The sequence below is a fragment of the Arvicola amphibius genome, chromosome 10, assembly GCF_903992535.2.
Source record: "Arvicola amphibius chromosome 10, mArvAmp1.2, whole genome shotgun sequence".
Taxonomy (NCBI): domain Eukaryota; kingdom Metazoa; phylum Chordata; class Mammalia; order Rodentia; family Cricetidae; genus Arvicola; species Arvicola amphibius.
In genome coordinates, this window is record NC_052056.1 from 80,312,766 (window position 1) to 80,333,851 (window position 21,086).

Genomic DNA, 21,086 nt, shown 5'->3' on the forward strand with positions numbered 1-21,086 from the left:
GTCGCCTTGCCTTCCGTCTTCACCTGCTCCTTTCATTTTGTTGTGGTTTATTTCTTTGGGTGCAAGGCCAAGGGTTGGCTACATCCCAGCCCATGGAGACCATTGTCAGAAGGCCTACCTCTGGGATGGAGATGAGCTGGGCAGTGACGTTTACTATCCTGGCTTGGGGGTTCAGCAGAGACCCATACTTAGTCCATTTCACTTCTATACCCAAAGCCACAGGGAGCTGGCAAGGGCCCTGAAAGAGAAAACTAGATTATAACAGAATATCACATAGCTGCAGATCAAACTCAACCTGCACTTCAATTATAAAATGTTTGCCATCTCAGAGTCTTCGAACACAAGGGTGAGCACACTACACGAGCTCAGGCACACAGCTTTGCAGAGCCCTGAGCTGTCACAGCACCCTCCGCTCCCACTTCTCTACCACCAGTGAGAAGCAGGGGCCAAGCCCCTCCTGTTCCCAAAGAAGGCCTAGTCACTGTGGAGTGGTAGGACCTCAGAGGAGCCCCTGGAAGCTGGCCAGAGGGACAGCAGGGAAGATACTATAACTGAATGTAACAGAGAGAAGGTGAATTTGGTTGTAGCTCATGTTGCATGCTTTTATCTAACTTCATCAACTAGCAGTGAAAATACAACTTGGGGCTAGAGAGAGGGCTCTGTGGTTGAAAGCACCGGCTGCTCTGGGTTCAGTCTCCAGCACCCACACAGCAGCTCACGACCACCTGTAACTCCAGTTCTGGGGGACCCAACACCCTCTTCTAGCCTCGCAGGCTCTAGACAACCCATATGGTACACATACATACAAACACTCATATACAGAATTGTTTTTAATCTTAAAAAAGAAGTCGCTGGGCATGGTGGTGCAGGCCTTTACTCCCAGCCCTCAGGAAGATCTCTGTGAATTCAAGGCCAGCCTGGTCTACAGACAGCCAGGGATTATATACAGAGATACCCTATCTTGAACCTTCCCCAGCACCACCACCCCCATCCACAAAAACAAGACAAAACAGCACGGGGCAGAGTCAGTGTCTGTACATTATCAAAGGTAATAGAACAGGGTAGGTGTCGTGGTTGAATTCAAGGCCAGCCTGGCCTACACAGTGAGTTCCAGGACAACCAGGACTGTATAGAGAGATCCTGTCTCAAACAAACAAAACAAAGGGAACCGCTTCATCTGCATTGAGGGGGCCAGCATGGTGTTATCTGTGCTAAGGCTGGAACCTGGCTCTGTCCTAGGACCTTTGCTTGGACAGTCCCGACATAAATGTGCATTGGGCCCTCCAGACCATCCTTTTGCTAACTGCAGACCTGCAGAAGCTGCACAGTGGGGAGATGGAGAGCCCACTCTGCTATGGTGCTTCCACATATGTCTGACTTTCCACATATTTTCTCTAAATTCTGTCCTGGCATAGAAAGCTAGCAAACCACTAAACTGGAGTTAAACTGCCAAAAGCAGTAACGGGATTCCTTAGCTGGCAAGAGCCTTTAGAAACCTTAGCACTGGACCAGCTTGCCAATCTCCCGTTGCTAGGAGAAGCTGCAGGTGCAGAGTGGGTGTGAACAGCAGATGCCCTGGGCCTGCTTCCCCCAGCACTAATGACTGCTGTCTTTACCCAGTGCCAGAAAGCCGAGAGCCATACCCCAGGTTCACAGGGGTGAGGCGGATCTCGGAGTGGGATCTAGTGAGGTTCTTCTCCCCACTGTGCCACTCCTTATAAATATACAAAGCAGATAATGAGAGGCCAGGAGCAGCTGTGACAAGAAATAGCTGAGCAATTAGGGGAGAATGGAGTGCACACCTCCACTGGGGACAGCCCACACTTTGCCACTAAGACAAAAGGAGGAGGTGGGCGGAGGAGTCACGTGTGACCGGGAAGCTATTTGTAGGCTGTCAGCTCCCATTAAACTCTTTGGGGAACTTTGGAACTGAAAGAGCTCATGTGTGGGTGGGCTGCCATTCCAGCCCAGAGGGCATGGAATGGAAGTGGCAGAGACAGGAGGTCACATTCCATGTCCCCTGTGTCACCAGATGCCTTAGGAAGACTTACTGTATCACTGTTGTCCAAGTTGACCATCCTGGATTTTGGAATATTTGCATAGCCATGATGGCTGAGAAATTCATGAGGCTAGACAGAATCCATTGTTCGGTCCACCCCACTCAGTCAGTCTAGAGTTAATGGTATCTCATTGGGCCCAAGTTTTGACCTTAACCATCAGGCATTGGTGGTGACATGTTGGCACTAAGAAAGTTTCAGGTTTGGATGTCACATTTTTTGGTTAGGGGATTTCTCAACCGCAGTGACTGTGATGGTCACTCGTGCTTCCAGTTTATGGAGTGACCACTGTGTCCTGACAACAGCCAAACAAACTTAACCCTCCGAACAGCCCTGTGAGGTCAGTGATGTTGTTTCTGAAGGGCTTTAGTAGCCCTAGAATGGCAAACATGGCTCTGGCAGGCCTTGCCCTCCCCCATTCCCTCTGCCTTGCTGAATGTTAGATCACATTCGTAAAGCTAGCCACAAAGGGCTACTCCCTTACTTGGCCACTTCCTCCTTCTGAGACTGACTACCAAGGTCCAGCTATCAAATATTGAAGTCCAGCAATCAGAAGCCCCTTCTGACTGCCCTAGTTAACATGCCCAATTAAAACAAACCAACTCATCCTAACTATAGGGTTTCCCTTCTTCCCTTTATAAACTGCCGTTTGCCCACGGGCAATGTCTGTCTCCTCTCTCTCAAGAAATAGGCCTTTATCTCTCCAAAGCAAATATCCCATCCCCCTTCCCTTGCTCCTTTTCCCTTCTCCCTCTAGCTCCTGCTTTTGTGTCATTCCCTGCCCTTTGACCCTCTGGGGCAGATAAATCTCTGCACTGAGAACCTGGTCTTGGGGTCCCTGTGCCCACTCTGCTCCTTTCAGTTTTCGTGTCACAGGGAAGCAAGCAGAGGCTGAGCACTACTGACTGACAAAGGCATTGTGAAGAGGGGCAGAGCTGGAAAGCCTAGCTTAGTGCAGCCACCCCACTGACTCCCCTGTGCCTCCCTCCCCACCTTGACCCACCTGGCAGAGGAGGACACACTAGCAGATGGCCAGCAGCCTCTCGCTCTTTACCTTCATGTTGGAGGAGTGGGTGACATAACGCACAGGCACCCAGTCCTGTACATCCTGGGCCCGGGAATTCCCAAATGCAGCCACATAGTCAGGGAAGGCCTGGCCTCTCAGTAGGCCCTGAATCTTCTGTGCCAGCAGCTCACAGGGGATGGTGCCTGTCAATCTTTGGGAAGGAAAGAGAGGCCAACTCAGGGAGGCACTGACAAGCTCCAGGACATGCTAAACTCTACACTTCCATCCTTTCTTCCTCTCCAAAAATGCGATCATCTAACTCCTGGGGTGGTCCTGACTTTGGGACACCCTGGTCATGGAGATGACCCCAATAGTTTCCCAGCTTGTATTTCACCATCTCTCTCTCTCTGTACCACGTGCATGGCAAGCAGTGGCCTTCCCATATCCCGTCCTCCTGAAGGGCGCTGGCACATGCGAGTTCCACAGGAGGGAACCAGGGTTTATCCGGGCTGCTGCCTCCTGGCATCCTGTGGGAAGTGTTCAGTGGAACCCTCAGAAGAAATGCTGTCTGAGATCAGAGCTAGCAATCAAACTATTGACAGAGCCACGCCAAGGATGTGGGGAGGGTATGAGTAGAGAGGGGACAAAGGCACGTGTTTGTACAGAGTGGGAATTTGGCAACAATTTCACAGAACCAAAGATCCAGAAATGCCACTGCAGCACTCAGGAGGCTGCGGCAGGAGGACCAGGAGTTTGAGTCAAGCCTGAGCTGTGCAGGGAGACCTTATCTCCCATGTCACATTCCAGGTTTTGTTCAGTGGTTCTCTTATGCTGTAAAATTAAAAATCCAGAAATAGGAAGGACTTTCAAGGGTTTTCTGCTCAGAACTCAAAAGCTATTTAACCTTAACCACGAAGCACACAAAGCTCTGCCATCTGTCCTCTGCCGTGTTTGGAACCAAAAGGCTACAGCGGTTTTGCTGGTGACTTGGTTAAAACAGGAGAAGGCAGGATGCTTTCTCCTGCAGTCACTCTCACCTGAGTTGACAGCCAGATTGTACATTGTAGCCAAACAACACGGGGTCCCGGAGCCCCTCGCTGGCAAGGCAGTCTTGCTCGCCTGTGCTATGAAGAATGGTAAACTGTTCTTGTCTGTTTGTTGTCTGAATAATCCCAGACATTCACAGGTTGTTAAGGGACAGGTAACAGTTCCAGAGCAGCCTGACTGTCCAGGAAGAAAGGGGCATCACTATATGACACGAGACACGAGCGAGGTGCAATCCAGCCCTTTCTCTGGGCCTCTGGTTGTTCCCAGGATGGGGCAAAAAGGCGCCAGAAAATCTTTCTACTGCCTCACCTTCAGAATTAATTCCAACCAGGTGTGGTGGCCAGGCCTGTAATCAAGACACTAAAAAGGCTAAGGAGGGCTGTGCATTTGAGGATTCCTGAACGAGAACGAGCTCAAGACTAGCCAGCTCAACTTGCCAAAGCCTTGTTTCAAACGAAGAATAAGGAAAGGGCTGAGGCACACACAGTTCAGCGGCAAGGCGCACAAGTCCCAAAGGGAATCTGAGTCTGAGGCCAGCCTGGTCTACATGGCGAGCTTCAGGACACAGAGATATCCTGTCTCAACAAAACAGAAACAAAAGTGAACAAATTAATGATTCCAACCCTTCTGCCTCCAGGTGTCCTTGTTTTTTGTTTTGTTTTATTTGTTTGCTGCTTTGTTTTGTTTTTTCAAGATAGGGTTTCTCTACGTAGTCTTGGTTTTGTAGACTCACAGAGACCCGCCTGCCTCTGCCTCCTGAGTGCACCACAACGCCCAGCTCAGGTGCCCTTTTAAATTCAGTGTTCTCTTCCCCTAAAGTACCAGTCTCTATCTACTCCACCCCGCCCCACCACATTTCACTGGCTCGGAGGAAGCCCTGGCGAGTCAAGTACCTCCCTCCTACAAGCTGCCTACAGCATCCTTGGCAGCAAATGGAAGCACAGCCCATCCATGCAGACAGGGAAGGTGACCTTCTCCACAGATCCAAAAAAAGGATACCCCTTCTGAGGCTGAAAGCCAGCGGCCAGCGGGAGTCCCACCCTGTAACCAGGGTTGCCGCTGCGAGGAACAGGCTTGGTGTCATGCTGAAAAGCAAGGGGACATCCTGTGCAGCATTGCTTAGGCACAGCAGGGGCAACGTGGTGCTCCTTACAACACCTGGAGGAACAGCGCCCCGTTCTGAAGTATAAATGGATCCCCAAGAGTGGGAGGACAGCCCCCACTCTGTGAGCCCGCGAAGCACGGGACAGCACCCAGCTTCCAGGCAAACCCCACACACCACTGCAAGTGCAGGCTGGGGAGCTGGGTCATGCTTCTAGACTATACCTCCCCCAGAAGTCAGGCTTTCCTTCAACTTGGCAGCCAAATAACTGAACAGAGCACTCAAACCTACCTGAATAAAGTGAATCTCAAACTTCTGCTGCAGGAGAGTCACTGTGCTGCTGAATGTCCCCAATACGAGGGAGAGGCCGGCTTCCTGTATCTGGCCTGTGGCTGTGTACAGCAGGCTGTACTTCACCTGGAACAGAATGGGGCTCATCAATCTCTGCCCACCACTGCTCAGCAGCCATGCTACTACCTCTGATGAAGCAGCCCCAAAAAAGCCACAACCCCCAACTCTGCTGTCTAATCACATCAGTGATGTCCCCCTAATGTCCCACTCAGTCTCTGTAACCAATTTTTTATCTTTCAGATCAGTTGACTCAAGCACGATTTGAACAGACTATTTCTTCAGCAGAGATGATCTAATCAATAAATGGTAGTGACAATAAATTGTGGGAGGGCAGAGGGTAGTGGCACACACCTTTAATCCCAGGACTCAGGAGGCAGAGGTGGGTGGATCTCTGTGAGTTTAAGGCCAGCCTGGTCTACAGAGCGAGTTCCAGGACAGGCTCCAAAGCTATAGAGAAACCCTATCTCAAAAAAACCAAACCAAAACAAACAAACAAAAAAACCCCAAAAAACTGTGTGTGGTACACATATGTGTGTGTACATGAGTGTGTGTGTGTGCCCATGCACACACACATAGAGGGCAGAGCATGACGCTGGATGTCTTCCTCTGTAACTCTCTGCCTTATTGCCTTGAGACATGGTCTCTTATTGAACCATAAGCTCTCAATTTCAGCCAGGCTGCCTGGATAGTGCACTCTTGGGCTCTGCCTGTCTGTCCTCCAAAGCTGGGGTTACAGCCAGGTATAGTAGCCATGACTGGCTTTTTACATGGGTGCTAGGGCTTCGAAATGAGGTCCTTATGTGTGTGAAACAAACATTCTTAATCCCCATCTCCTCAGCCCCTGACAAGGAAACTTTGCTGTATCCTTGCAAGGAGCTGGATTTACGGAGACACAGAGAGATGTGTCCTTTGATGACCACAGAGCAGCAGAAGCAGCGGGAGGTCAGACCAAGAAGTACCATCGCAGTACGGGCCAGAGTTTTCCCTGGAGGCCAACAGGCTGGAGTCAGGCGTCAGAGCAGGACTGCAGAGTCACACTGGGCACCCACCTCGAGAACAGCATTGCTGCAGAGTCTATCTTGCCCAGTGCTGACCAGAGATGGCCGCAGGACGCCATGGCCTTCTAACCGGGTCAGCGTGTGATTGAGAGATCGATACAGGACAGACTGGATCTTGATGGAGACCTGGGAGGGAAGACAGCCTTGGTTGTGAGGCTACTACAGGCTACATATAGCACAGGCGACTCTGTTACAACCAAAGCCTAAAACGAACCTTTAGTGACAATAATGCAAAGTAGAGGACATGCACACTGCCATGCCCTGTGCATGCTGCGGATATTTCCATATAAACACACATATACACATGGTCAGAGAAAATTTGGAGAGCAGTGTTCTAAGATCCTATTCATCACAGAGATAGAAATAGCCCAAGAGTCCATTTCCACAAGGAACGCTATTCACCCACAAAAAAATCAAATCCCAAAACATGCTACCACATGGGTGAGTCTTGAAAACATCAAGTGAAAGAACCCAAACACCAAAGGTCACACATACTGCAGACTCCACTAAACATGGAATGTCCACACAGGCGAACCCACAGAAACCAAAGTGGTCATCATAGACCAGAGCAAACAGAGGAAATTGCTGAGTGACACGTAAGGGATATGGGGATTCTTAGGGGTGATGAAAACATCTGGGGTTAGACTGCAGTACTAAATGTCACAGAATTGGTCAGAACCCCAATTTCAGCAACCCCTTGCCTCAGGAGATGGACCTCACAGGCACCTCACACAGTTGCTGGCGAGGTAGGCAGCAGGTTTGAGGAAAGACAGAACCAGACAAACTTTTTAAGGGACATTTGTCACTGTGACCAACACCAGAAGAGTGATGAAGTGACCAGCAATCCCCTGAAGACAGCCCAGCCGCTTCTGACAGGATGCTCCACTTCAGCTCTCGGGGGCCTGTCTGAGAAGGTGCCCAGAACACCTGCTCTTACACTGCCTTCAGTTAACGCAAAGATGTTTCTAACTTACGCCTGCTCCCATGACCAAGACAACCTACAACTGTCCTTCCAGCTCAGATCACTCGCTCCCATGCAGACACAGTGTGGGGACACGGGTGACAGAAAAAGAAAGAGGCTATCTCCACGACTGTCTGCCTACCAAGCTGCCCCAGCAGCTGGAGTCTGTAACTTACAGATGCCATGGTGACTGGGCCAGTGTGGGATGGTAGAATCAAAGAACTTTCTAGAGGCTGGAAGGATGCCACAGAAAGGCCTGACATATCTTTTGTTTTGTTTTGTTTGAGAACAGGATCTCACTGTGTGGCCCTGGCTGGCCTGGAACTCTCTATGTCAGCCACACTGGCCTTGAACTCACAGAGATCTGCCTGTCTCTGTCTTCCAATTACTGGGATTAAAGCCATTTACTTCTATGCCTGGGTAAATATAAATCTTAAAAAAAGTGAATGACTTGTGGAATGTAACACTCATGGGTTGACCCCTGGACAAAAACATCTGCACACACATGTACACACACATGTGCAGATCCCCACCCCCAAAGAGACAAAGAATGAGAAAGAGAGAAAGAGAGACAGAGAGAGAGAGAGTGAAGTGCTTTTACCTGTGTCGTTGAATTAGGCACCTAGACAAAAATAAACCACAATAAACTTAGGCACAAGAAATAGGTGCATTTCTACAGCCATTTCAGGCTTCAGCTAAAGGCCACTGTCATCCATTAGAGTCATCACTAAGACAACAGCACTCTCTCCACTTAGGACTGGTCCTCTCCTGCTCCTATCTATGTGCCAATCACCGTATTTCCTTCTACAACCTTGTCCTTCCCATGAGAAGCACCACTCCAGAGGCCTGCCTGCTTGGTGTCACTACTCCGTACCACCTCACAGCCCTGCTGCTTCTGAGAGCCCACGTTTTTTGGTGCCCACAGGACTGTTAACACCAGAGGCACTAAACACCAGACTTCCAAAGCTGTTCGCAGTCACTCAGAACCTGGCCTTGGTCGGCTGTTATCAAGGTGAAAGAAGGGAGTTTTAAAACTGAATAGAAACAAGATATAACCCAAGTACAGACAAGCTTCATAAAGATCACTTCAGCAGGGGCTGGAGAGATGGCTCAGAGAGGAGAACACTGGCTGCTCTTCCAGAGGTCCTGAGTTCAATTCCCAGCAACCACAGGGTGGCTCACAGCCATCTGTGATGGGATCCAATGCTCTTTTCTGGTGTGCAGATGTACATGTAGACTCATATACATAAAATACATACATACATACATACATATATATATATATTTTTTTTTCTTTAAAGATCACTTCAGCAGCCACTGTCACCACAGTGCTAGAGAACACAAGTGCCCACCCAGGTCAGGCATGTGCTAAGATCACTCTGCATCTTTGAGGGTGTGAAAACCAGAACACAGACAGAGCTGTGCACCAGCTGATCCTTACCCTCAGGATGGCAGGGCTGTTGTAATGAGCCATGCTGAGGGCTTCCATTCGTTCACACTCTTCTATGTCCACCCTTCTGCTGCATTCGAAGGCCTGGCTCACCAGGAATGCTGGAGAAGGTGACATCCCGGGGTGGGGATGGGGGAGGGGGAATACAGACATGTTTAGCTAATGAATGGGAACAAAAACTGTGTAAGAGGCAAAATAATCTACAACACAAATGCAGCATGTTTAAAATGGGGCTTAACAACTGGGTTTCAACTAGGAAATACACGCACAAAATATTCTAAACTTAAAAGACACAAAAGATACTGAACAGTGTCTCTCCAATTCTGTCCACCTCCCAGGTCCCTGCCCAAGGGAGTGTCGCGCCTGCCTGCTAAAGCTTTCAGAGATACTATGCAAATAAAACACATACGTAAAAGGTTTTTTAAAAAACAATTATTTCCCCTTTTGGACACAGCTGTGCACATGATGCACTAAACTGCATTTTTTCCATGAGCAATGAATGCATCCTGAAGACTCTGTAGCAGCCACGATGAGATAATTAGTGTTCTCTTGTGGATGTAGCATAATTACTCCCCAGCTCCCTGCTAATGGCCACTGCAGTTGTCTCTGCCTTGGCTGTCACTGTCACAGTCCGCATGGGGCTTTTGTATGTGGGCCAAGCCTTCTTGCAGGAGCTTCGCTAATTCTGATTCATATGTTATACCGCCCTTGGCAGGGTGGGACCAATGTTCCACCAGCTTCTGCAGGGGAATATCTGTTCCCCACAGCTTCAAACTCTCTGAGCTTTGTCACTCTGAAAAGTGGAAATGGCTTCTTAGTTTGCCTTGTTTGCTTTTTGAGACAAGATCTCACTATGTAGCTCAGGTGGGCCTCAAACTGGTCATACACTCTCCATCTCCCAAGAGCTAGGGTCTGAGACATGCCACCTCACCAGGCTTCAGCTGGTTTTAACTGGCCTTGGTCTACTTGTTCAGAGAAGCTTCTTCTCATCAGCACTTGTTAGCCAGTCATTCATCACAGTTGCTCACAGCCGGCTGAGGGTTAGAGAGCCACGGCTTTGGCCCTCTTTTGCCCAGGCCCTAGGCCTTAGCTTCTCTGCTCTCCTGGAAGAAGTGGTTCTTACCCAGGCCCCTGAGCACAACGGTCTCAGTGCTCCCACTGTGAGACTCAGCCAAAGAAATCCTACACAAGCAGGCATGGGGTGCACACTTGGAATCCCAGAACTGGGGAGACAAAGTTGGAAGGACCAGGTTGAGATACACCAAAAGACCCTGACTCAGAAAACAAGCGAGAGCCAGACATGGTGGCATGTGAAGGCACAGGGAGGCACAGAGGCAGGTAGGTCTTTGTGAGCTCAAGGTCAGGAATAAAACTCAAATTGTCAGGGTCGGTAGCAAGCACCTTTATCTGTTGAGCCATGTCACTGGCCCCTGGGTTAAGGTTAACTGGAGGAATCAGCCTCATGCAGCATGGTGACCAGCACACATAAGTACTTAAATAAATGCTGTAGAGATCTATAATCCCCAAAATGTGTACCCGCATGTCACTGTTTCCATGTGCTTACCGCAGGGTTCAGGCAGTCACTGACCAGTGTAGAAAGGACCTCTTCAGGCAGGCAACCTTCGAGGCCTTTCTACCTGAAGAGTCTTTAGGCTATGAAGCCTGTTTAACTGGCAAGCTGAAGTGACTGACTAACAGGAAGAGCAGGGGCACTCTCTTACCTGCAGGGTTCTCATCTGTGCACAGAGATGACGTGAGAGGCGAAGGCAGTCTAAGAAATGAACCTGAAGATGTGCCTGCAGTCTGCAGAGGAACTCCGTACTGCAAACACAGAGCACACAGGTGAGCCAAGCTGTTCCTTCAGCATGTGCTGACACATGGCAGTGCCCACAGAGCTGGGGGTTTGGGGACACAGTGCTGAGCACAGTCCCTGCCACCCAGGGCTCATTCTCAGCTGTCAACCACACACAAACATACCTTTTTAAAATAAATTTTGAGCTTCATGTGGTGGTGTACATCTTTAATCCCAGCCCTCAGGAGCAGAAGCAGATGGATCTTTATGAGTTTAAGGCCAGCCAAGGCTGCACAGCTAAAACTGTTGTGTAATGGTTTCCTCCAAGACTGAAACATTCTGCCCTGCAGGGAAGCTCCTTAAGCAGGAAGGTAAACAACTCTAAGGAACTTCAGGAAATCCCTGAAACTGACCAGATTCACTAGGCCCTCCCTGCCAGAGTAAGCAATAAAAGCTAAGAGTCCCTCTGAGACTAAATGAACAGAGCTGCAAAGGAGACTCGGACCAGTCAGCAGCCTGGAAGAGGCAGAAACTAGCTGAGTTGTGAGGAAGAGGCCTAGATCAGTGGTTCTCAACCTGGAAATTGAATGACCCTTTCACAGGTATTCCCTAGGACCATCCTGCATATCAATATTTACACTACCATTCATAACAGTAGCAAAATCACAGTTCTGAAGTAGCAACAAAAATAATTTTATGGTGTATTAAAGGGCCACAACATTGGAAAGTTGAGAACCACTGCGCTAGCCCCTTAAATTTTCATGTATGTATGTATGTATGTATGTATGTACGTATGTACGTACGTACGTACGTACCTATCTATCTATCTATCTATCTATCTATCTATCTATCTATCTATCTATCTATCTATCTAGAGATGAGGTCTTACTATGGTGCCCAGGCTGGTCTTGAACTCCTCTAGGGCTCAAAGGGCTCAAGTGGTCCTCCTGCCTCAGCCTCCCAAATGATGGGATTAAAGTTGTTTAAGGCAGGTGTGATGGTCCATGCCTTTAACCCAGGTTTAACTATAATCTTCTCCTACTTGGGAGGCAGAGGCTGGCAGATGTCTGTAAATTAGAGGTCAGCCTAGTCCACATAGGAAATTCTAGGTGAACCACAGCTACATAATGAAAGCCTACCTCAAGTAAATAGAGGCTAAAAAGAACATGTGCACCTGTGTGTGCCTGTCACTCTAGTGTCCCCTGTTTCATTATGGAATGCCCCTTGGCATAGGATGGGAAGCTGAAGTAGTGTTTCCCTCTGTGAACAGGAATCGGATGGCTGAGCACAGGTGTGAACAAATCACTGTTCAGTAACATTCATTTAAATGGCAGTTGTGATACTCATTAAAATCTTACAAAATTTTGTGTGTGTGGATGTGGGGGAGGGGCCGTGGAGGTCAGAGGTCAACTGGATGTCTTCCTCAATTGCTCTTCACCTTAGTTTTTTGAGACCAGGTCTGCTTGCGTCTGCTAAGAAAGGATGGTGGGGCAGATGCTAAGAGTACATAGTGCCTTTGCAGAGGCCCCAATTCGGTTTCTAGCCTGCCCCCATCAGACAGTTCACAACCACCTGTAACTCAGCTCCCTCTCCTGGCCTCCACAGGCACTACACTCACTTGCACATGCCCCCCCCCAACATAATTATCTCGGTGCTAAGGCGCACATCTTTGATCCCAGCACTCAAAGGCAGAAGCAGGCAGATCTCTATGAGTTTGAAGCCAGCCTGATCTACATAGCAAAGTCTAGAACAGTCAAGGCTACAGAGTGAGACCCTATCTCAAAATAAAGAAATAGGAACACATAATTAATGTTTCTAATTTAAAAAAAGAAGAATGGAGAGCAGCTGGTGTACTCTTCCGCTCAGGAAGTAGAGACAGGAAGATTATCATTTCAAGGACCAGCTGAACATACAGTGAGAATCAAAGAAGGAAAACTAAAAACATATAGAAGGGCTGGGGCTGGGGTGCTGGGATCCATGAGCAGTGTGGTTCCAGTCCCAGTGCTGCCAAGACTGGAATGATGGGACACACACAAGGCGGGCTTGTCAAGATGCTCTGACACTGGTCCACAGCTCTTCTCCTGCACCCATTTCTCTCAGTTTAGTGGGACAGCAGTGAGTTCTTCCCAGGCTGTATTCGGTAATGCTGGGAAAGCCTCTCACAGTGCCTGGCTCGCAGGGAATGCTCAAAGAACAGTAACTGGCCTTCATATTGACATGGCAAGACACAAAGGTTATTGCAGAAAAACAAGAGAGCTTTCTAGAACAATGTGGCCATGAACCCCGCTTCTACAATTATGTACAAATTTTAGAGATACACTTACAGACCAGGATGAACACGGGCTAGCCTTTTTACAAAGGTTTGCAATATGGATTTTTTTGTGGGGGCTGGGGGGGTGGAGCAGGTGGGACTGACACCACGGTCTGGAGCACACTAAGTATGCACTCTACCAATGAGAGCCTTCCATCTTTACTGAGGCTCCTCTGCTGCTTCCCACTCCAACTAGTCTATATTAAACTTTCCTTTCCCAAGGATGCTTTTGAAAAGGTTATTTTTGCCTTTCCTTTTCCATACACATGTGTGTATATAACTGTTTGTATGTGCATGGGCATGTGTGTGTCTCTGTGTGTGTATGAGCACATGGATACATGGGCAAATAAATGGAGGCTGAAGGTTGATGTCAGGTAGCATTTTCAGTCATTCAACTACATTATCCAACGAAGCAAGGTCCCTCAATTAACCTGAGTGTGTGGCTAGAGTTAGTCTGTAGACAGCTTTCTCCTGGAGATCCCATGTCTACCTTTCGAAGCTGACCTCCTAAAGCATTTACAAGGATAGTGGAGATCCGAACACCTGTCTTTGTGCTGTGGCTCAAGTACCTAACTACTTAGTGATCTCAACACCCCTCTTGTTTTGTTCGGAGGCAGGGTTTCATGTAGCTCAGGCTGCTTTAAATTTCAACTCCTGCTTCTTCTGCCTCCACCTCCCAACTGCTGAGATTATAGGTGGGCACCAGTATAGATCTAATCTATATGGGAAGTGGAAAAAGACAAGATCTCCTGAGTAAATTGGGAGCATGGGGACCTTGGGGGAAGGTTGAAGGGGAGGGAAAAGGCAGGGAGGGGAGCAGAAAAAAATGTAGAGCTCAATAAAAATCAATTAAATAAGTACATGCATCATTAACAGGTCATATTTTACTGGTTTGCTAATGAAGGGATATATAAAATAGCACACAGCTTCCTAATATCTGTAAAAGAAAATATGATCCTGAGACGAGGACCTGGCACCCAGGCAGTCCCTCCCCATGCCCAGAGGCAGGCTTCAATCAGTTTGCTGTGGTCTCTTGGGCTGAAAAGAACAGAAAATTTTGAGACATAAAATTCAACCACAGAGCCAGGAGGTGGTAGCATGTGCCTTTAATCCCAGCTCTTGGGAGGCAAAGGCAGGTGGATCTCTGGGAGTTCGAGGCCAGTCTGGTCTACAGAGTGAGTTCCAAGACAGCCAGAGCTGTTATACAGAGAAACCCTGTTTTGAAAAAACAAACAAACAAACAAACAAATAAAAACAAAAGAAAAGAAAAATTCAAATGCAGAAGTGGCCTCAAATCCTGGGTTCAGAATTTGAACACTCACTTGGCTTCCCATGATCTTTGAGAGGAGCAGCAATGACTCTCTGTGGTGTCAACTATGTCCCAGGGCCGGCAGTTTGGCATTCTATCTTGACACTGAAATTAGCTGATATGTGAGAGACTTCCATCACGTTGTTGGCTCACCTTGTATTTAGTGGGCTGTGGGGCATCTGAGGTGGCTGTAGAAGGACTGTCAGATGTGGCACTCAGTGTAAAGCCACCCGATGCTTGTGTCAGTCTGTCGAAATTGTCTTTATTAGGCACTTCCGGATTAGCAAAGGACAGAGCAGGCTTGTCTGTTTTTAGACAAAGCATTGAAAGTCAGCAGAAATGTATGGAGTATGTGACATCCCTACTGTAGAAACCCATTCTTTGTAGCAACAAGATGGATCAATGTTAAAAGCTGGGTGGTGGTGGTGCACACCTTTAATTCCAGCATGTGGGAGGCAGAGGCAGGCAGATCCCTGAGTCCATTAGAGGCCAGCCTGGTCTACAAAGCTAGTTCAACAACAGTCAGGGCTACAAAGAGAAACCCTGTCTCAAAAATCAAAACAAAAAGGCTGATATAATAAAAGGTTTTCTGGACTTTCTTCATGGCTCAGTAAATAAAGGCACTTGTCGCCAGACTTGACAACCTGAATTGGATCCCCAGGACCCAGACAGTGGAAAGAGAGAACTAACTCTAGAAAGGACGCCCTCTAACCTATGCATGCATGTGCACACACATAAATAAATCACCCTCTAACCTATGCATGCATGTGCACACACATAAATAAATGTACTTTTCAATGTTTTCTTGTCGGGTGGTAGTGGCACATGCCTTTAGTCCCAGCACAGGCAGAGGCAGGTGGGTCTGAGTTCAAGATCCATATAGTGAGTTCCAGGACATCTAGGTTACACAGAAAAACGCTATCTTAAAAAAAATAAAAAAGTTTTCTTTTATATTTGCCTCTCCTAGGATTTTCTTTCTTTCTTTCTTTTTCTTTCTTTCTTTCTTTCTTTCTTTCTTTCTTTCTTTCTTTCTTTTTTTTTTTTTTTGAGACAGGGTTTTTCTGTATAGCTTTGGAGCCTGTCCTGGAACTTGCTCAGTAGACCAGGCTGGCCTTAAATTCACAGAGACCCGACTGCCTCTGCCTCCCAAATGCTGTGATTAAAGGAGTGCACCACCACTGCCCAGCATCTCCCAGGATTTAAGGCTTCTTAAATGAACAGGATCCCTATCATCATGACTTTAAGGCCATCCTTGTCTATATGATGAGTTCCAGGCCAAGACTCTGTCTTGAAAAATTACTAAGCAAACAAACAGGATCACTAGACTTGGCTGCATCTAACAGTGTGGTTGGTAGTAATTGCTTCGAAGGCCTGCAGGAAACAACATAGCAGAAACCAAGGGACAGAGCTGGTCACTTTCTCCAGCACACAGACAAGTGTCTGCTTCTTACCCCCTTCTGGGGACATTCTCTCTGGGTGGCTGTGGGAAGATAAGACTTATTCATCTCTTGGCAGCTATCTCCTGTGCTGGGCATGAAAGGCAAGGAAGAGGCAGGCTCCATGTCCAGCTGCTGTTATGGCTTAGACAGTCACTGTCAGTTGTCACGTAGGACAAATCAGAACACAGTCTCCCCAAGTCTTTAAGCACAAGGGAACAAATCCCAAATAGGGAAAGATCTGGAATGAGATGATGAAGTTTAACCGACAGAGCCTTAAGTGTGCCTGTGTTCTTTGATATCCCAAGAACAGCACACCCTCAGGAGCAACTCACTGCCTAGGCTGACTGCTCAGGTAAAAATAAAGATCCTGTATTCATGCAAATACTCTGAGTAAAAATAAAAAAGAAAAGGGAAATGGAAACCACAAGTAACATTTAAAGATGAAACTGATTCTCAACTTTTTCTCTTAAGAGGAAATAAACGTGCACACACATACACGTGCACACACGCACATGCATGCACACATACACACAACCTGGATTCCCATGGTTACTTGGCATAAACATCTTTGAAGTCAAGTGTAAGATAAAGACAGCAACAGCACAAGGACTTGAAGACACTGTGTGCCAAGGGTCTATAGAGTTACCCGTGAGTCAGCCTCCAGCCTTGAATTATTCACACAGCCGAAACATAGAATGGGTGCTTTAAATGGAACTGAATGAGGTGTTTTCCCAAAAAGCAACTTTTCAAAGAAAAACAGGGCTTCACAAAATCTATCAAACTCAAATACTTACAGTTTGAAATATGGATGCAGAAGACGGAAGGGTTGATCTGGTCAATGAGTTTAAAGACCCGGTGAGGAGGGTCTGCTGTCAAATTCATTGAGTAGACAGCTGCCTTCTGACTACAAAACTCTCTATTACCCCTGAGAGTGAAACAAATCAACAGCAAGTTTTCAGTCCACAATCTAAGGCAGATCACCCTAATCTTCCAGACGCTGTTACTACCCTAAGAAGAACCACAAGGGCACTGATGAGGTCTGGCGTCCAAACAGGATCCATTTGTATTTATTTGCTGTTAGAGGGTTTCTCTCTAACAGGAAGAGGACAAGCAGAATAACTCCTGCCAAGCATGGTGGTGCACACTTTATTTCCAGCACTAGGGTGGTGTAGACAAACGGGTCTGTGAGTTCAGGTCTACACAGCAGTTCTACATCGGTCAGAGCTACACAGTGAGACTCTATCTCAAAACTATAATAACAACAAAACAACAACAATAACATTAAGGGAAGGCTGCTGGCTGTGGAACATAGTGCAGAGTACTTTCCATAAACTTGGTCAGCATTAAGATTATGATATTTTGGGAGCTGGAGAGGGGGCTCAGTGGTTAAGCATTTCCTGCACTTATAGAGTACCTAGGTTCAGATCCCAGAACCCACATCAAGGGAGCTCATGCCTGCAACTCCAATTCCAGGGGATATGATGCTCTCTTCTGGATTCTGTGGGCACTGCATGCATCTAGTGCACATAGCACACACATATATAAATCAAATAAATATAAAAACATTCTAGGAAGTTTTAAAAGTATTTTTACTATATTTGTCTGGTTGTGTGTGGGGGGGTTCTTTTTCCACAGCAAATGTAGAAAACAGAGGACAATTTATATGAGTTGGTTTTCCTTCTACTATGTAGTATGTAGGTGCTAGAGATCAAGCTCAGGCTGGCAGGCTTGGTAGGAAGCACCTTGACCCACTGAGTCATCCTGCCCTGCTCTCTTGCCCATTCTTCTCTATCTCAGCTACCTGCTCAGCCTATGCCACAGCCTAGAATGCCTATCCACAAACTTATGTTGCCCAACTTGTACTTGTCCCTCAGGACTCAACACCGCTTGGGACCATCTTTTCTAGAAAGCCTTCCCTGGCCTAGCTGAGTATTCTGGCATCTCTGGTGTTCCTCGGGGCCCTGCCTCATTCACCCCTCTCTTTCATCTACCAGTAAGCTCTTAAAAGTAGCATGGCAAACTCAGCTTTATGTCTCTAGGCTCAAAAAGGCACAGAAGGTGGCCAAGTGTGGAGTATCTGCCTAGTCGGTGCCAGGCCCTACTGCCATCCTGCCCCCTCCCGCCCTGGTATCTGCTGAAAGGTGACAAGGCAGAGGTCACACCAGGACTCTACTCACTTAGTCAGCTGGTGTGTGTTACCAGGGACCACACACACCTAGAGCCTTGCACGTGCCAGGCCAGCACTCTCCCACTAAGCAGTGTTCCTGCTAGTCCAGACAGTTTAATGAAGGCCCACTACATGGTATCAGCTGGGCTGGCACTGACAGCACCGATAATAGATACTCCTGTGCTCACGAAGGTTCCATCTGATAAGGGACAGATTCACTCAGGATGCCCACCAAGTCATTATATGACCGGAGGAGTTGTTGGCAGTTAAACATAATGAAACCTTTATGAACTGAAGCCTATATAATGGGGCACTCTACAAATTAGCATATGACTTTTGCTATTTTTTTCTTTCGATTTTAGAGATAAGGTCTCCCTATTATTGTCCAGGCTATTTTCCAACACCAGAGCTCAAATGACCCTCCTGACCCAGGCATCCCCAAGGAGTTAAGGTTACAGTAGAGTTTAATTTGGTTCACATTTTGGGGGGAGGTTGTAAGTTTTAAAAAACCGAAGTCTTTTCCTGAAAGATTTAACCCTAACCCTTGTAGCTGTTTTTTGATTGTTTTTTTTTAAAAGAAAACTCTTTTGGGGGGCCTACCACCCAGCTCCCAATAAATACATGGTGACTTATTCTTTCTTATGAATGCCTGATCTTCATTTGGCTTGTTTCTAGACAGCTTTTCTTAACTTAAATTAGTCTGTCTACCTTTTGCCTCTGGGCTTTTAACCTTCCTTTATTCTACATATTTTTTCCCCTTCTTACTCCATGGCTGCCCGGCCATGTGGCTGGCCCCTGATGCCCTCCTCTCTCTTCCTCTCCTTCTCTCCTCTCCTCCCCTCTCCCCATCTCCTCTTCTCTTCTCTTTATTCTTTCTGTCTGGCAGCCGCACCTATCCCTCTCTGCTGCCTAGCTATTGGCCATTCAGCTCTTTATTAAACCAAACAAATGTTTTAGACAGGCAAAGTAACACAGCTTTGCAGAGTTAAACAAATGTAACATAATGCAAATCTTTGCATCTTTAAACAAATATTCCACAGCATTAATGAATGTCACACATTTTAAACTAATTCTCCACAACAAACTCTTAAGTCTACAAATGCAGTCTGTTTTCATAAAGCTTTACACAACACAGGGCACCTGCTCATTCCCATATCAGTGGCAGCTTTTGCTCAGCTGCAACAGACACCCAAGTGACTCACACAGACTAACATGTTGCCTGGTTACTCCTCAAAGCTTGCCATCATCTGTTCTAAAAACTATTGTTTACATCCAGAATTACCATATTTGGGGGGTCAGCAAGATGGCTCATAGGGTAAAGGTCCCTGCTGCCAAGTCTGATGACCTGAGTTTGACCCCTGAGACCCACATGATGTAAGGAGAAAACTGACTCCCGGAAGTTGTTCTCTGACCTCCACATGAGCACCAAAGTATGAACATACACACACAAAAAAAGTAAATAAAAACGTAACTTTAAAAAGTTGTACAGGGGCTGGGTGTTATGACATATGCCCTTAATTCCAGTACTCAAGAGGCAAAGGCAGGCAGATCTCTTGAGTTCAATGCCAGGCTGGTCTATAGAGTGAGTTCCAGAACAGCCAGGGCTGCATAAAGAGACCCTGTCTCAGAAACTTAAGGGGGGCACCAGAAAGGTGACTCATCAGTTAGTTAAAAGTATGTACTGCTCTTGAAGAAGACCTGAGTTTGGGTCCCAGTATCCATATTGGGTGGCTCACAACCTCCTATGACTCCAGGTTCGGGGATCCAGTACTCTCTTCTGGCCTCAGCAGGCGACCATACTTATGTGCATTACCGCCTCCCTCTGCCTAAGACACACATCCATACACATAATTAAAAATAAAAATAATAAAGGTAGCTGAACAGTGGTGGCTCACACGTTTAATCCCAGCACTCGGGAGGCAGAGACTGGTGGGTCTGTGAGACTGAGGCAGTGTGGTACATAAGAAGTTCTCAGCCAGCTGGACTACCCAGCGAAATCCTATCTCAAAAAAACCCTTAAATTACTGTATTTTAATAAGTGGCATTCCAATTCAAAAAAAAATGAGTTTCTTGTAGGACTGGTGGTGCACGCTGGCAGACCCGAGACAAGAGCAGACTGATTTCTAGAAGGGTAAATCCTGCTCTGGTCCTGAGGCCAGAAGAGGACCCCCCCAGCAGCCTGCTCTGCAGACTTTGTTACATCTGAGGGGATTCAGTTTCTCCACTGGGTTGATAAAATGGTTTCTCATGGGAAGAGTTCATTGTGTTTCTAAAAGGACTAAGCTGTCAGGCGGCTGTCACTGAATTTCAGTCAGCTCTCTCCGCAGTGAGCTGGTCCCACCCTGAATGCACGAGCCTTTTCAAAGGGCTGCTTTTTTTCTTTTTTTGAAAAACCTCTGAACGACAAGTTGAGATCACTCAGAATGGATCACTTCTTCACCTTGTACTCTCATGAGAATCTCTCTCTCCATCATTGCCCACATACTGTGAACTGAGAATCCTCGCTTGTTTACAACCAGAGAGGCTCACACAAACCATCCTAGTTAATGTTTACAGAAAGAGCTGGGAAATCCAGGGGCTGAGAGGTGGCTCAGTGGGTAAACTGCTTGTCTCAGAAGCATGAGGACCTGAGTTCGGATCCCAGCATGGATAAAAGCTAGGCATTGGTGGGTACCTATAACACTGGGCAGGAGAAGAGACAAGTTGTTAGCCAGTCAGTCTAGCCAAAAAACCAAAAACCTTGTTCAATGTGAAACCCCATCCCAAAAATAAGGTGGAGCCGGGTGATAGTGGTGGATACCTTTAATCCCAGCACTGGGGAGGCCAGCCTGGTCTACAGAGTGAGATCCAGGATAGCCAGAACTATATATAGAAACCCTGTCCAGAAAAAAACAAACAAAATTAAGGTAAAAAGAAATAGATGATGAAACCCATGTTGACCTCTGCCAAAACACACGAATGCAAAGATTACATGCATACACTACACACACAAAGGTGTGCACACATACCTAGGCTGTATGACTAATTCACAAGTAC

General features: G+C 47.2%; 1 protein-coding gene across 3 annotated transcripts in view; it reads right to left on the reverse strand.

Moving 5' to 3' along the window:
• Positions 1-21,086, reverse strand: part of Tctn1 (tectonic family member 1) — a 30,525-nt gene that overhangs the window by 4,726 nt on the left and 4,713 nt on the right. For 2 of the 3 annotated variants that reach the window (XM_038345743.1, XM_038345744.1), the window contains exons 3-13: positions 16,678-16,808; positions 14,598-14,749; positions 10,754-10,853; positions 9,024-9,133; positions 8,184-8,204; positions 6,613-6,747; positions 5,504-5,629; positions 5,110-5,195; positions 4,101-4,241; positions 3,112-3,274; positions 119-238 (exon numbers count right to left, since the gene is read on the reverse strand). In XM_038345743.1, coding sequence (XP_038201671.1) covers positions 119-238; positions 3,112-3,274; positions 4,101-4,241; positions 5,110-5,195; positions 5,504-5,629; positions 6,613-6,747; positions 8,184-8,204; positions 9,024-9,133; positions 10,754-10,853; positions 14,598-14,749; positions 16,678-16,808 — 1,285 coding nt within the window. The remainder of the gene's footprint in view (positions 1-118; positions 239-3,111; positions 3,275-4,100; positions 4,242-5,109; positions 5,196-5,503; positions 5,630-6,612; positions 6,748-8,183; positions 8,205-9,023; positions 9,134-10,753; positions 10,854-14,597; positions 14,750-16,677; positions 16,809-21,086) is intronic. The other variant, XM_038345745.1, reaches the window with a different exon arrangement.